The 16645-nt window shown below is 42.8% G+C and overlaps 1 protein-coding gene across 1 annotated transcript; it reads left to right on the plus strand.

The window, feature by feature from the left end:
• The first annotated feature begins 278 nt into the window (after positions 1 to 278).
• LOC130930212 (histamine H3 receptor-like) lies at positions 279 to 14401 on the plus strand. The gene is made up of 3 exons (XM_057858005.1): positions 279 to 663; positions 3357 to 3523; positions 13181 to 14401. The coding sequence occupies exons 1-3, from the start codon at positions 420 to 422 to the stop codon at positions 13934 to 13936; spliced, it is 1167 nt and encodes a 388-aa protein (XP_057713988.1). The 5' UTR covers positions 279 to 419; the 3' UTR covers positions 13937 to 14401.
• Positions 14402 to 16645: the final 2244 nt, after the last annotated feature.

Genomic DNA, 16645 nt, shown 5'->3' on the forward strand with positions numbered 1-16645 from the left:
TTGTGTAAAATTGGCTTCACGCCAAAAAAAATCGACATAGACAATAGTCATACAACAATAATGGCTTCAATTCGAGCAGCGGTGTTTGTATTATAAAACTAGTGCGCTTGTCTTAAATTAGTCGCCCATTTATGTCACGTTCATTTACTGATGCTCCCTGGCACGAACAGCGGGTGGCACGGACGACCGCTGAGAATTAGTTCCTTCCTTTGGCTGCCCTCGCCCGAGTTGGCAGATAGGTCGAGGTCTTTGCCCACCTTTGCTACACTAGATGGCCACGTCGGAAACAAAAGCCCGCATCCAAACAACTTCGGCGCAGTAGCGTGCCTCATTTGAGGATGTGTGGCTGTTGGACAGTTCACCTGTTGCCGCCTCTTCGTCAGCTCTGAGGACGGCGCGCCGAAGGAAGGAAGGACCACATGGAGGAGCACAGCCAGCCCAACTCCAGCGTCTGTCACTCGGACGATGGCCCGGAAAGAGTGCAAAGCAGCCCGGCATTCTCTGGACCGGTCTTTGCCATCCTCATGGCGATGATGGTGACTTTAGTGGTTGTGACAGTTTTGGGGAACGCTCTGGTCATGTTCGCCTTCAAAGTGGACAAGAGTCTGAGGAGGCAATGTAATTACTACTTCCTGAATCTGGCAATATCGGACTTTCTCGTAGGCAAGTAGCCGTCTTTCCTCTTTATATTGATGATCCTTTCAAACAGAGTTGTCATGTTTTTACCTATACCGTTGGTTTTAAATTTTACCAGTTTTTACATTTAACAGCATTAAATAACATTTTTTTCCCCAGCTTAAAATTTGATGTCTTCTCCTCAAGTAAACAACAAATGTATGAAATATGTTTTGAAAAGTCACTCTTCTATACAGGTTATTGTTGAATTTTTGGATTCACCTGTATTTTAAATCCGGGAAAATTGTATAAATACTGGGAATTGTGAAAATTTTGATTGTGCACATGCTATGAATGTGTACATTTTTAGGGACAGTGGTAACAGTATTTGGGTCTCAATCTAATCCCCCCCCCCAGAAACCTTCAGTTGTTAGCCTTCAGCGTCTATTTTTTGGTAATTAAAAAAGATACTTTACCTCTATAAAAACTTGGTATCCATTTACGTGGGCACCTCATTTAATACTTACATTTAAGTGTGAAATACAAAATGACATGTGGTTTCAACTTTACTTGACCTCTGGAACTTACTATGTATGAAGGGAAAATGATCAGTAAAAGCAAGAATTTATAAATGCTTTCTAAAAAATGCTCAATTTGACTCACATTGACTAGCACTGTACAGTGTATCACAAAAGTGAGTACACCCTTCATATTTCTGCAGATATTTAAGTATATCTTTTCATGGGACAACACTGACAAAATGAAACTTTGACACAATGAAAAGTAGTCTGTGTGCAGCTTATATAGTAGAGTTAATTTATTTTCCCCTCAAAATATAGCCATTAATATCTTAACCCCTGACAACAAAAGGGAGTACAACCCTATGAAAAAACGTTCATCCCTAAATGCCCAAATTGAGTACTGCTTGTCATTTTCCATCCAAAATGTCATGTGACTCGTTACAGGAGTGCTGCCAGCATTGCTGCAGAGATTGAAGAGGTGGGGGGGGTCAGCCCGTTAGTGCTCAGACCATACACCACACTCTACATCAAATTGGTCTGCATGGCTGTCACCGCAGGAGGAAGCCTCTTTTGAAGATGGTTACACAAGAAAGCCCGCCCATCCGCTTCCTCCTGGGGTGACAGCCATGCACACCAATTTGATGTAGAGTGCGGCGTATGGTCTGAGCACTAACAGGCTGACCCCCCACCTCTTCAATCTCTGCAGCAATGCTGACAGCACTCCTGTAACGGCTCACATGACATTTTGGAGGGAAAATGACAAGCAGTACTCAATTTGGACATTTGGGGATGTACATAGTTTTTCTAAGGTGTGTACTCACTTTTGTTGCCAGGGGTTTGGATATTTTGAGTTATTTTGAGGGGAAAATAAATTAACTTAAACTTATACTTAAATATCTGCAGAAATGCGAGGGGTGTACTCACTTTTGTGATACACTGTACATGGAAGTCCTCGATTTAAAAGGGATTTCCATACCGATGGCAGTATAACTAGTACCGTAATTTTCGGACTATAAGCTGCTACCTTTTCCCATCATTTCTGCAGCTTATAGTCAAGTGTGTCTTATTTGTTGAGTTATTGGGTTAATAGGTAACTCTTTATTTGACAGCGGCGTCATTAGACTGCCATAAGACCGTCATAATTATGACACGACACTATCATGGGCATTAATGATTGCATATAACAGATGCCATGAAATGTTATCCAACAAATTATGTTACTAACTCCAATTATGTTCAGCAAAGATCTTTTACATCCATTCAAAAGTGAGATATTTTGCCTGATGACACTAAATTATCTGTCAAAAGCATTTATTAATGCTCTTGGGAGTGCCATGTCGTAATTATGATGGTGTTATGACAGTCTTATGGCACCACTGTCAAATATAGTGTTATCAAATAACATAACTAGCAATTAATGAAACAACTGGAACAGTAATTAAAGAAACAATTTGTACAAAACTTGAATTTTGTCTGTAGCGCCGCAATACATGCTCGAAGGCATATTGGACGACAACAGTGTTGATAGCAGGTGGCAGCAGAGGTTGACTGTCTCCCTCAAGGGAGCAGTGATGGGCAAATGAAGCTTCTCGAAGCAATGAAGCTTTACAGCCAATTGGTTCAAAGCTTCATTGGGGTTCATTTGGTCTTATGACAGTTTTATGATCCTGCTGTCAAATAAAGTGTTACCGGTTAATATCTTTTGATGTAAATATCCCATAATACACTGAGGACAGCGGCGGCGACTTATCTATGAACAAATGCCGTTATTGTGTCAAATTTGGTGGGTGGCGGCTTATAGTCAGGTGGAGCCTTATAGTCCGAAAATTACGGTATTTGTATGCAAGTTCTAAAATGCTGTACTCTACCTTCCAAAAACGTACTTAAGTCAGAATTTTAGGAAAATTTTAAAAGTTAAGTACAGTGGTAGATGAATGTGTTTCAATGTGCCACCTAATGACGTATTCTTACATCGCTGAAGAAACCACCTTGTTAAGTAGCTTTCAGAACATTGAGACTTGCCATTCAACAGTTTTAGTTCAAGTATATTGATCACACAAAAGCATCTCATTGCTTTTTTTAAGGATTGTGCATGAATTGTTCTGTTGTCTTCTGTCGGGGAATTGCGTTGTAATGTTTGTAGTTCTCTCCTGTTGTGATGGATCTAACTGTGAAGAAACATTCCCTCCTGAATCATGCGGTTCATTTTGTCCTATTCAGGAGCATTCTGCATTCCAGTTTACATCCCTTACATCCTTACTGGCCGCTGGACGCTGGGCAGGAGATTGTGCAAGCTGTGGCTGGTCATGGACTACCTGCTGTGCTCCGCCTCCGTCTTCAGTATCGTCCTTATAAGCTATGATCGTTTTCTTTCAGTCACCAGAGCGGTGAGTTGAACTCACGCTTTACGAGGCCTTTGCAGTCATCATGTAGGTTGAAATAATGAGTGATATGTATTTTTGAGTACTTTATATTTTTATGGAAAGGTCTGAATTCCAATGTCACACAATGAAGTCATTGGCTGGGTTTAACAGTGGTAGACGTCCAATCGATTTTGACTGGGAGGAGCTGGCCGGTTTAAATGAATTAATGTCTGGCAATGTCTATTATCTATTCATCTGTTAATTATATAGTATCTGTTTTAAAACTTCACAATTTGGAACACTGACTCTATTGTACTCTTAGATGTTTCTCCAATGTTTAAAGGGAACCTCGTGCTTAAAGACTTGTTGGCTCTAATAAGCCAGAATTGTTCTCTTTTACTAAAATAGGTTGTTATAAACACATAAAATATTGCCATTGATTTAAAAATCTATAATATTTAGTACATGTTTTGACCTATGGAGGGCGCCATGTTTTTATACCTGCAATGGATGCTGGGGATGGTGACGTAGATTGTCACTGTCACTCGATGAATATTACCGGGTTACTGCAATTCCTACACGGCGAGATCTCCAGCACATGTATTCAGAGGTTAAAAGCAGCGAGTAATTACTATTTGTGTTTTTATTAGGCCTGCAGCTATCGATTATTTTAGTAGTCGATTAATCGATGAACTAGTTAGTTCGAATAATCGAGTAATCGCATAAGGAACATAAAAAAATTAAAATACCTGACCTGCGCCTCAAACGGTTTAAAAAAATAAATAAATGAGGATATATGTTCAACAAAAGAACAATTGGCTGGCTAACATAGCAAAAGTCCGCTATTTTAAATGCTATAAAATGCCAAAGTTTTTTTTTTTTACAATGCTCTTAACAAATAGTTCAAACACATATTCCCACAAAAAATGGCTAAATATACCTTTAAACTAAATTACGAATGCATTAAAAAAACATTAGCGCAAACAAAAACTTAGCTTATGCTGGTCTTAAAAGGGGGCACCTGGATTCAGCCATGTGAAATGAGGCTGACTAGAGGGCAGTGTATCCATCCAAATCAATAAAACTAAATGCAAACACTTTCAAAACAAACCATTACAACGCCCCTTTAAACGAATACTCGAGGCAGCAAAATTTAATTCGAATATTTTTTTTCTTCTGGAATACTCGAGTTAATCGATTAATCGTTGCAGCACTAGTTTTTATTGAGTCTTTTATCACCTTTTCATTGCCTTAAAATTCTTTTTGCATGTGTTTCCCTCTCATACTTATGAGCATTGTTTTTTCTTGTGGTAGCTTTAAAGCAGATTGTTGATCTGTTGACCACATTAGTCACGTAGCATATTTAAACCACCCTTATTTGATATTATAGGGTTTAAGTATTTTCTTAAGGCATCTTTAGTATGTTTTGTTTGTATGCATCTAAACAAAACAAGCTGAAAGCGCACGGTAGTACTTTGGGTGTCAAATTCACCTCTTGTAGATGTTTCGCCGGTGTAGCACACTTTGGCAGAACACTGTTTTCTTTTTCTCCCACTCTTGTCTCGTCTCGTCCTGTCTTTCCTATTCATTTTGCTTTTGCTGCTTGTTTTTTGAAATATCGACTGTGCTGTCATGCTCACATACTCTGGACTCCCGGCAGTGTAACCATGTGACATCACCGCCCTGTGACGTCAACAACAATGGCGACCTACTAGTTAAACTAAATTGTATTAAAACGAAAACATCAAGAGGGGTTTCAATATCAATTTTAACTCATAATAACATTTATCTTTTAAGAAGTACAAGTCTTTCTATCTGTGGATCCCATTAAGAGTTTAACTAGTGGTCATGCAGATGTCTAACTCTGGCTTGTGGCTTTATTCCCGGTCAGTTTGCCAGGTCAGTGATGGGGGCAGTGACACACCACCACCTCATCCTCCCAATTGTGCCCATCTGCCCAGGTTAATCATGGCTGACTCAGTTCGGCCCCACGCCATCCCCTGATGAGATTCTTTACTCAGAGAAGAAAAAAATAGCTTAGGAAAAGACCACCCGCAAAAAAATGTATGTACTGAGCTGAAAACATGACAATCTGTCCAAAAACATTCTTATCTCTATTGAAGCCTTTGGGCCCTTGTATTTGAAGAGACAGAATCCACGTCCACGTGTTGCTTAGCCAAAATGGGACGAGGCTTGACATAGTAGACAAAGCCAGCGTTCTCTTTCTTTTTACGAGCAAACACTTTACATCAGAGAGATGAATTCAAAAAAACACCAGAAAGACACAGTGAAAAAGAGAGCGGGAGGCTCTTCTTTAATTAACCAGCTTTGATCACTGAGGTCCTTCTCACTCTGCCATCGTCCTCCGAACGTGGAGAGATCAATCGTGCCAGAAGCAGGCCAGTAGCGGGCTAAATAGCATTCTCTTAAAAGCCTGTCTCTGTGAACAATGACAGGAAAAAAAGTCACCAGCGGTGACATGACAAAGTGTGGCTTTGAAAGCAAAAGATGGAGTCAAATTGGATGTAGATTCCCCATTTCAACTATTTCGCTGCCATTGACGACGATAGACGTCCAATCTATTTTTGACTGGGAGGGACTGGCAGCGAAGAATTGGTAAAATGGATTTGGCTTCTATCGTTGTCAATGGCAGCCAATGAGTAAATTTCCTAGATAACATTAAATTTGTTTCAACAGTAGGAAGGTTGTTGATCTGTGTCAGAGATGTAAGTGGGAATATGCCATATACTGTACTGTGGGCCTCTTTTTACCGAGCTGGGGCTTGTGCTCATTCCAAGCTTGTGCTGAGGTTAGCACCGGTTTTCTGCAATTCGTTCCTACGTGGCGAGACGTCCTCCACAACGCTCAGTGAGCTTGCGCAAGCATCCGCACGCAAGCGCACATTCGTTAAAAGCAGCGAGTACTCACTATTTTTGTTTTTATAGAGTTTTTTAATACCTTTTCATTGCCTCAAAAATACTTCTTGCATGTATTTCCCTCTCATACTTGTAACCATTGTGTTATCATGTGGTAGCTTTAAAGCAGTGTTGATCTGTTGACCACATTAATCAAGTTTAACTACATTTAAGTGTTTTCTTAAGGCATTTTTTTTAGTGCGTTCTGCCTATATGCATCTAAACAAAACAAGTTGAAAGCGCACGGTAGAACTTTGGGTGTCAAATTTGCCTCGTGTAGCACGTTCCGCGGATGTAGCACATTTTGGCAGAACTCCGGTAATTTCTGTTCAGCATTTTCGGCTTGGCTCTCGTGATGTGTCGGTATAGTAAACTGCTATCTACTGCTTATGTAATGAAGTTTTACGGTGACACAGTTGCCACGTTTACATGGAGCCAAATATTCCAATTACAATCGGAATATTTGTTCAAACCGAATAAATGTGTTCCATATAAACACCTCATTCGGAATGAACAGGCCCAAACCGAATGGAATTTCATTCCGATTCACAGGGGTGGAATATTCCTCTTCCCAAACCGATTAGAAGTAAAATTATATCATGTAAACAGGGAAGTGGAATGGTGTCTGGTTGCGTTCTTTCTGCACATGCTCCGTACTGACGTGGTGACGTCACTTTGTGACGTAAGTAACGTCACTTGCAACATGGCTTCCAAGCACAGCGCACCTAATTGGAGTCCGGCGGAAAGATTGTATTTAATTCAAACTTTAAAAGAATTGTATATAATTGCTCGCTTAGACGGGCGTAAAACGAGGAACAGTGAACTATTTAAAAAAGTTCATGAGAGGTTACACGAAGCTGGAATAGACCGGAGCGTTGACCAGATTAGAAACCGGTGGAAAACCGGCTACTACAAGGCAAAAGAGCAAAACAGCAGAAGCGGATACGACCCCACAAACACAACAAGTGGGTTAAAATTAAAACAGCAGCACTCCGACGATCGATCTCCATGTTTTGCAACGTGACGCTGTGTTTTGATTAATCTGCGCATGTCAGACGGCAGTTGTCAAACGTCCTTTCGGAATAAAGGCAGTCACATGTAAACGCTGGATCGGAATAGATGAAGTGACATGTAAACAGCTGATGTGAAATTTCCATTCGGAATGATTTGAATCGGTATGAATAAAAGTCAGCATGTAAATGTGGCTAGTGACATGACTCCAAGTAGGCTCCTTGCTGATGGAAAACCAGAGAAGCACGTGATTCAAACCAATAAAGCAGGGGTCTCCAAACTACGGCCCGCCTCCACATTTGGTCTGGCCCCCTGAACAATACCAGAGAGCATTTTGATTTTTTTTTTTTCTCTCAATAGTGTTATTTATTTCCTGGCCTTTTTCTGTGAAGAACTCAGAGAGGGTTATTTGGTTATTATCTATTTAATTAATAGTGTTATTATATTATAATATTATATTATATTATATTATTATTTTTATTATATCTGCTTTTGTTCCGTGAAGAACCAGAAAGGGTTATTTGATTGTGGCTTTCTGAAAAACAATAATTTTTGACACTTAGGCACTCCTGCAATCGTCACACATTTTCTGTTACAAACTGACCCCGGTCCCTCATCAGAGAAAGGAAAAGTTATGTGGCCCTCAAAGGAAAAAGTTTGGGGACCCCTGCAATAAAGCATGCCACTAGCAATTGCACAGAACAGGCACACTCATTTGTTTGGTTGTTTGTTGGTACGTGTTGTCAATGTTCATCTATCACCATCAATGATCACCAATGAGGTTGTGGTGACACGATACACATGATTCACAAATTAATGGTAGTGAATAGTCAGTGCAACTGTACACTGCTGGCCGAAAGTATTGGCACCCCTGCAATTTTGTCAGATAATGCTTAATTTCTCCCAGAAAATGATTGCAATTACAAATGATTTGGTAGTAATTTCTTCATTTATTTTGCTTGCAATGAAAAAACACAAAAGAGAATGAAAAAAGAAAATAAAATCATTATCATGACACAAAACTAAAAATGGGCCGGACAAAAGTATTGGCATGCTCAGCCTGATACTCGGTAGCACAAACTGTAGACAAAATAACTGCATACAACTGCTTCCGGTATCCATCGATGAGTTTCTTACAATGCTCTGCTGGAATTTTAAACCATTCTTCTTTGGCCAACTGCTCCAGGTCTCTGAGATTTGAAGGGTGCCTTCTCCAAACTCCAATTTTCAGATCTCTCCACAGGTGTTCTATGGCATTCAGGTCTGGACTCATTGCCGGCCACTTTAGAAGTCTCTAGTGCTTTCTCTCAAACCATTTTCTAGTGCTTTTTGAATTGTGTTTGGGTCATTGTCCTGCTGGAAGACCCATGACCTTTGAGGAAGACCCTGCTTTCTCACACTGGGTCCTACATTATACTTGTCTCATCTGCCCAGAGAACATTCTTCCAAAATTATTTTTGTCTTTCTCAAGTAAGTTTTGGCAAACTCCAGCCTGGCTTTTTTATGTCTCCGGGCCTTCCCAGAAGTGGGGTCTTCCTAGGTATCCTACCATAGAATCCCTTTTCATTCAGACGCCGACGGATAGTATGGGTTGCACTGTTGTACCCTCGGACTGCAGGACAGCTTGAACTTGTTTGGATGTTATTTGAGGTTCTTTATCCACCATCCACACAATCTTTCATTGAAATCTCTTGTCAATTTTTCTTTTCCGTCCACATCAAGCGAGGTTAGCCACAGTGCCATGGGCTTTACACTTACTAATGACACTGCTCACGGTAGACACAGGAAGATTCAGGTCTTTGGAGGTGGACTTGTAGCCTTAAAATTGCCCATGCTTCCTCATAATTTTGCTTCTCAAATCCTCAGACAGTTCTATGGTCTTCTTTCTTTTCTCCATGCTCAATATGGTACACAGAAGGACACAGGACATAGGTTGAGTCAACTGTAATCCATTTTAACTGGCTGCAAGTGTGATTTTGTTATTGCCACCACCTGTTATGTGCCACAGGTAAGTAACAGGTGCTGCTAATTACACAAATTGTCGTGTTCTGCTGCTGGTCAGAATTTGTTTTTGTTGCAGAGCCGGTGTGGGGGCGTGCCGGCGTCGCACCTGCAGCTAATCCCTGCTTTTCAGCGATAGTATATAAACGCAGGCCATCCGGGAGAAGAACGCCGAGACATTTTCCTTGCTGGTTGCCATTCACACATATTGATTTCGAGTCGCTTTGTATTTGCCATCTAATTCGTCAGACGTCTTAGTTTTGTGATCCTTTACCTTGTGCATTGAGGGTATTTTTGTTTGTCTTATGGCTCTCTGCCGTCCGCTCAGTTTTCGTGTTTTTGATCCCCTTCGACCTATTTGTCACGGACCTTTTTTGTTATTCCCTTTTTACCGCATTCGCGTGTTTTGTTTAATTTTTGATGAATAAATCCCCGAATGCTTCCCCTCTGTTGTCTGTTTTGGGGTCCAGTCTTGTTCTGCGCATTCGCGACCTTAACACAAATTAGAGAACCATCACATGACTTTTCAAAGGGTGCCAATACTTTTGTCCGGCCCATTTTTGGAGTTTTGTGTAAAATTATAATGATTCTTTTTTTTTTTTTCATTAAATCATTATCTGACAGGGCTGCCAATACTTTCGGCCAGCAGTGTAAGTCCTTCCATTTTGCCTCTATGGCAGCCAGTGAAAAATAAGAATCACACAATATGTTGAAAAAAATGCAAAAATCGCAACCAATAACACTCTCGTCCAGCGTCAACTTCCATACCTATACCATCAGTGAACCCAGAGGCGTTGTGTCCCATTAGGCAAACCAGGCAATTGCCAAGGGCCCCCAGCCAGCAGGGGCCCCCAGAGGGCCAACAGATTTACACACACAGCTTTACTGCACTGTCACAGCGACAAGTGTAGGGAGTGTTTCAATACCATGGAATCATTTGGCAGATTATCTAACGATTCTGTTATCAATCCCAATCAGCACTAACCATGTCACGTAGATTATACATGTTTAAGAAAGTCCAATCAGCTAATAATACCATATGATTGTTTAAAGAGTGACTCACCAAGTACTCTTTGAAAAGTCCTTGCCGAGTTCTTTTACGTTCATTTTCACAGGCCAGTGATTTTTCCCAAAAAAGTATTAATGGGTCTATCGTATTCCTTGTCGAATACTCTATAAGAAAAATACAACATATATGCATCTAAAATTAGAAAAAAAAGATTTTATTAGCAATTGTAATGCTCCTTTTAGCAAGGTTCTGTCAGGGACGCGGGCAGGCAGGCAGGTTGTGTGGACCCAATTGCAGGGAATCAAAAAGCGGCAAGGCAGGTGAACTCAAAAAACGTTTTAATGATATCTAACAAAAACACAAAGTACAACCAAAAGCACTGGGGATCAAAAGGGCAAGATTCAAACAAAACTTACTTAAATCGGACGGACTGATACACGAGGGCTTGGACAGGGCTTGACTCAGACACCTACACAGACATTGACGAGCACATGGGCATTGACAATGAGGCAACAAGGAATGAAAAGAAACTGGGAGCTTATATACTCACACGCAGACAAGGGGTAACGAGACAACGAGGAACAGGTGAGCACAGGAGGATGCAAGTTCAGAGATAAACTAGGAGAAGGCACAACAGGTGAAATTAATAGGCAATCACGGGGACACACTAGGAGGAAACCAACACAAAACCTAACAGTACCCCCCCCCACCCAAGGGACGGATCCCAGACGTCCGGAAGAGAAAAAAAAGGTCCCAAACATGGTGAAGTTGGACGCCTGGAAGAGGGCGCAACATCAGCTCATCAGGGCTAGTCAGGCGGGCGTCCAGGACGCCAGACATGGGCCGATCGCACGGGTCGATCGGGTGGGCGCTTGGGGCGCCAGACGTTGGGCGACCGCACGGGTTGATCAGGCGGGCGCTTGGGGCGCCAGACGTTGGGCGACCGCACGGGTTGATCAGGCGGGCGCCCGGGTGAGGTAGCACATGCCGTTCATGCCGCCAAGCCGTGGCAGGAAGCGGGGAGCAACGTCGTCGTCATCATGAGGAGAGTCAGGCACACAGTCATCTTCGGAGTCGGGCGGATCAGGCACGCAGTAGTCGTCGGAGTCGGGCGGACCAGGCACGCAGTAGTCGTCGGAGTCGGGCGGACCAGGCACGCAGTCGTCGTCGGAGTCGGGCGTACCAGGCACGGACTCGTCGTCGGAGCCGGGCGGACCAGGAACTGAGTCGTCGTCGGAGCCGGGCGGACCAGGAACTGAGCCGTCGTCGGAGCCGGACGGACCAGGAACTGAGTCATCATCGTCTGCTGCTGGCGGGATAGCATCTCAGTCGTCGTCGTCTGCTGGCGGGACAGCGTCTGAGTCGTCGTCGTCGGCTGCTGGCGGGACAGCGTCTGAGTCGTCGTCGTCGGCTGCTGGCGGGACAGCGTCTGAGTCGTCGTCGTCGTCTGCTGGCGGGACAGCAGCGGAGTCGTCGTCGTCTGCTGGCATGACAGCAGCGGAGTCGTCGTCGTCTGCTGCCGTGACAGCAGCGGAGTCGTCGTCGTCTGCTGGCGTGACAGCAGCGGAGTCGTCGTCGTCTGCTGGCGGGACAGCAGCAGAGTCGCAGGAATCTGCTGGCGGGACAGCAGCGGCGTCGCAGGAGTCTGCTGGCGGGACAGCACCGGAGTCGTCGGAGGTAAAAGGAGCGGTCAGCGCGGGCAACTTGAATGCGGGGAGTCAGCGCGGGCACTTGACTGCGGGGAGTCGGCGCGGGCACTTGACTGCGGGGAGGCGGCGCGGGCACTTGACTGCGGGGAGGCGGCGCGGGCACTTGACTGCGGGCAGTCGGCGCGGGCACTTGACTGCGGGGAGTCGGCGCGGGCACAGGACTGTGGGGAGTCGGCGCGGGCACAAGACAGGGGGGAGTCGGCGCGGGCACAGGACTGGAGGCCAGACGGCGAGGTGCCAAGACGGGGACTAGGCGACGAGGCGCCGGGACGGGCACCTCAGGCAGTTTGGACATCGGCGCAGGAGACCAGGACATCGGCGCAGGAGAAAAGGGCAAGATTCAAACAAAACTTACTTAAATCGGAGGGACTGATACACAAGGGCTTGGACAGGGCTTGACTCAGACACCGACACAGACATTGATGAGCACATGGGCATTGACAATGACGCAACAAGGAATGAAAAGAAACTGGGAGCTTATATACACACACGCAGACAAGGGGTAACAAGACAACGAGGAACAGGTGAGCACAGGAGGATGCATGTTCAGAGATAAACTAGGAGAAGGCACAACAGGTGAAATTAATAGGCAATCACGGGGACACACTAGGAGGAAACCAACACAAAACCTAACAGGTTCCTTGGGTATGCGTACGTTCCCATAGCAACCAGTTCCGTTATTGTCCTACGTCACAAGCGCTGCGCATTCTGGGAGCCAGAATAGGCATAAGGTGCGCATTTCGAGCAGAGGACGGCCGTCTGTGAGCGTCCATGGGGGGGGGGGGGGGCACTTTGAGTGTCCTAAAAAGCGCTCTATGAGAGCGAGGCATTATTAGACTTTTATTAAATATGCTATTGCTCCAAGTCCAACTGTCCCCCTTACTTGCACACGCTCGAAGGGCCCCATGTTGCTTGTTGCCTGGGGCCCCCGGGGACCCTTGCTACGCCTCTGAGTGAACCTAATGAGGACCTGCAAAACAGGAAATGAATGCATGGATGAACATGTTAGTCTTATTTCTGTTCTTATTCACTGCAGGTGACTTACCGGGCCAGACAGAGCATGTCTCATCCAGCCATCATGAAGATGATTATTGTGTGGGTGCTGGCTTTTGTCCTGTACAGCCCGGCCATCATATTCTGGGAGCTAGCGGTGGGCCGAAGCCGGGTGCCGAAGGAGGAGTGCTTCGCCGAATTCTATCACTCGTGGTACTTCCTGCTGTGCGCCTCCATGCTGGAGTTCTTCTCTCCTTTCATCTCGGTGTCTTTCTTCAACCTCAGCATTTATCTGAACATACGCAGGCGGAGGCTCCGCTGTAGGGAGGCCCAACTCAACCTTCAGATAAATGAACCTGTGTCTACTCCAGGGGAGGGTATTCCTCTTTCTCATACCTGGGGTACGGGGGGCAAACTGGCCGTGAGGGGCTCCATCCACTCCCCGGGATCCTCTCCCAATTTGGGCAAAACGGATCCGTCTAGCGGCAGGGTGGCCCATCCTAACCGTCTGTCCAGAGATAAGAAAATTGCTAAGTCTCTGGCCATCATTGTGTGCGTGTTTGCCATCTGTTGGGCACCGTACACCCTACTGATGATCATCCGGGCCGCCTGCAGAGGGCGATGCATCCCGCATCACTGGTATGAGGTCACCTTCTGGCTCCTGTGGCTCAACTCGGCCATTAACCCTTTCCTCTACCCACTGTGTCACAGCAGTTTTCGCAGGGCTTTCACTAAGATTTTATGCCCAAAGCAGCGAAGCTCGACTCCCTCAATAGCCGTCCTTCGAGATGGCCGGTGACAGTCTGACGTGCACTGCTTGAAAGTCTTAAACTGTGAATTATTCCAACTTTAACGCATAAAATAAGCAAGCATAATTGTCTAGTCTGTGTGTGAATTGTCATCTACTGTGGGAAGAAAGTGCAATCTTGTAAATGTTTTTGCATCACATAAACGTCTGAAATGTTTACAGTTGCTAAGACAGGGAAAATATTATATAAAAAATGGTCTTACTTGGCAACTTCAGCCTAAAATCTATAATATGAATGTATTTGCATAAAAGATCAATGTTGTTATCACAGTGTTATTGCCATCAAATAGAGCTTTATTGGAAAATCCATCTACGAAGCCATCGTGCCCGTATAAAGACACATTCTGTTTAGCATATTCTTTATCACTGAATTTATACAATAGAACAATGGCTGAATATTTGTGTCTAATACAGAAATGTCTTGCAAAAAAACACATTTGTAAGTTGGACTGCACCGCCACCTGTATTCATCTAAATGTTTATTTTGTGTATCTATACAAAAACTTTATTGAGACACTAGGAGAGCAAAAAAAAAACATGTTTATATAAGTATAACACCATAACCATAACACCATACAGAAATAATGACCTACTGTATTGTGAATCATTTAACTGTTGAGCTGGTTATGTGTTTGTTTCATGGTACCACTAGATGTCAGTATTTATCTTTGCAGCTTTTACAGTTGGAATACGCCACAACTTCAAAGCATTGTTGACCCAAATTGCTCCTTGACAGACTTCAGTGAGTATGTTTGAATGAGCACCTAAATGCAAAGTAATAAAATATATTTGCATTTTAAGTTATTGATTTATTTTAGCCTCAGGCAGATAATGTCACATAATAATTTTCTATTCATCAAGAAGGGCTGATTGGCTATCAATCAGGGTGACCACTTTCATAGGGTAAAAATGGAAGACATGTAACAAAATATATATATGACGCAAAACACAGACAAGACTGAAAAAGCAGTTTCTCTTCTTGCACCCCTCTTTAAAATAAACTGCTACATTGTAAGCCAAAAGAACTGTTGTGTTTAATAGAACAATATATCTATATGCTGCCATAGCAGATTCATGGCGCATTAAGCCCCCAAACTATTTTTAATTTGCCCGTTTTACCCTGGAAACCCCCGTTTACAGACTTTTGTTTCAACTCAGCCATAAAAAGAAGGTAAGTAATTATATTTATTATTTAAAATGTCTGTCATTTTTAGCTTAGAATCATTAATTGATGTCTAATATGTCGTAAAAAAAAAAAAAAAAAAAAAAAAAAAAAAAAAAAAAATTATTCACTCGCATATTTTAAACTTTTAAACAGATTACGTCACAATGAAAAAAATTGTGTCTGTAAATAAGTCACGGATATCTACATCATAACTATTGCTTAATTGTATTTTTTTGTTACTGTCGCATTTTTTCGATACGTTAGATGATAAATAACCGATCCCTACAAAGAACAAATGGAAAAAAAAAAAAAAAAAAAAGGGTAAATATATGAAAACGAACATCTCGACCACTGTTTGATGTCTGCAATTTCTGCATCACGACCCTTGTTATATTACCATGTTTCACTTATAAAATCCCCCCAAAAATCCAGCTGTGGCCATTCACTGCTGTGTCTTGACACTCAGTTAGACATGCTACATGGAGTTTTTGGATCGAAACAAGGTAAGTACGCGATAATATCTCGTTAAAATCATGGCGTCTTTAATTATGCTCTCTCATTGCTCTCTCATGCTCTCACCTCCAGTTAGGGTTTTGCTGTTTAAAATGGTTTTTTTTAAAAAAAAATGCCCTCCTGTTCAAAAATTTTCTTCCCCCAGAAAATTGAGATTTTAAGCTTTCCAATGATGTATCATACATGCATTGCGGACAATTTTGAAATTTGGCCAAATTGGGGGTCTCATAGCGGAACTTCAAGTCACCTGAGTGTTTTCTGCCATATATATTACATCAGATTTGCGGTGTATTTTCATTAACAATTAAGTTCTGCACAATTTATAGATCATATTTGTGTAACTAAATGGTTAAAATACCAATTAAAGGTTAACCTTTTTTTGACTATTTTTTTAGTTTACAGTGCCGTGTTTTCAAATTGCAATCTGCCCAAGAACAAATCTTATTTTGAAACGGTGTTCTGCACACATGCGCACATCTGTGTTCTCAACACTGGACTGCACTAATTTTTTCATGATGCTGCTATGTAGCTACTTTTGCACAATAATTTATTTATTGTCTATTATTTAGTAGTATGTTTAAGTTGTTTAAGTTGTGTGTTATTTTACTGTGTCTTGTGGGTGTTTTATGGTACCTCAGAGTAGCTTTCCAATTTCGTTGTTTGCTCGGCTTGCAATGACAATAAAGGAATTGAATCAGTTAAAAGCGGCATTTACTATTTTCATTTTTATTGAGTGTTTTTTATGGAGTAAGATAGCTGTCAAAAAGATTCGTACTCATATTTACACATTCGTGTTTGTACAGGGTGACCCAAAAAAAAGTTTACACTCACTTGACTGCTTGTTTAAAAGCCATTGAAACATATCTAATTAGCCAGAGGCGTAGCGTCCCATTAGGCATACGCAGGCAATTGCCTAGGGCCCCCGGCCAGCAGGGGCCCCCAGAGGGCTAACAGATTTGGCACACAAAGATTTGGCGCACTCAGCTTCACCCTACTGTCGTAGCTACAAGCATTAGGAAAGA

This window comes from Corythoichthys intestinalis, chromosome 14 (assembly GCF_030265065.1).
Source record: "Corythoichthys intestinalis isolate RoL2023-P3 chromosome 14, ASM3026506v1, whole genome shotgun sequence".
Lineage (NCBI taxonomy): Eukaryota > Metazoa > Chordata > Actinopteri > Syngnathiformes > Syngnathidae > Corythoichthys > Corythoichthys intestinalis.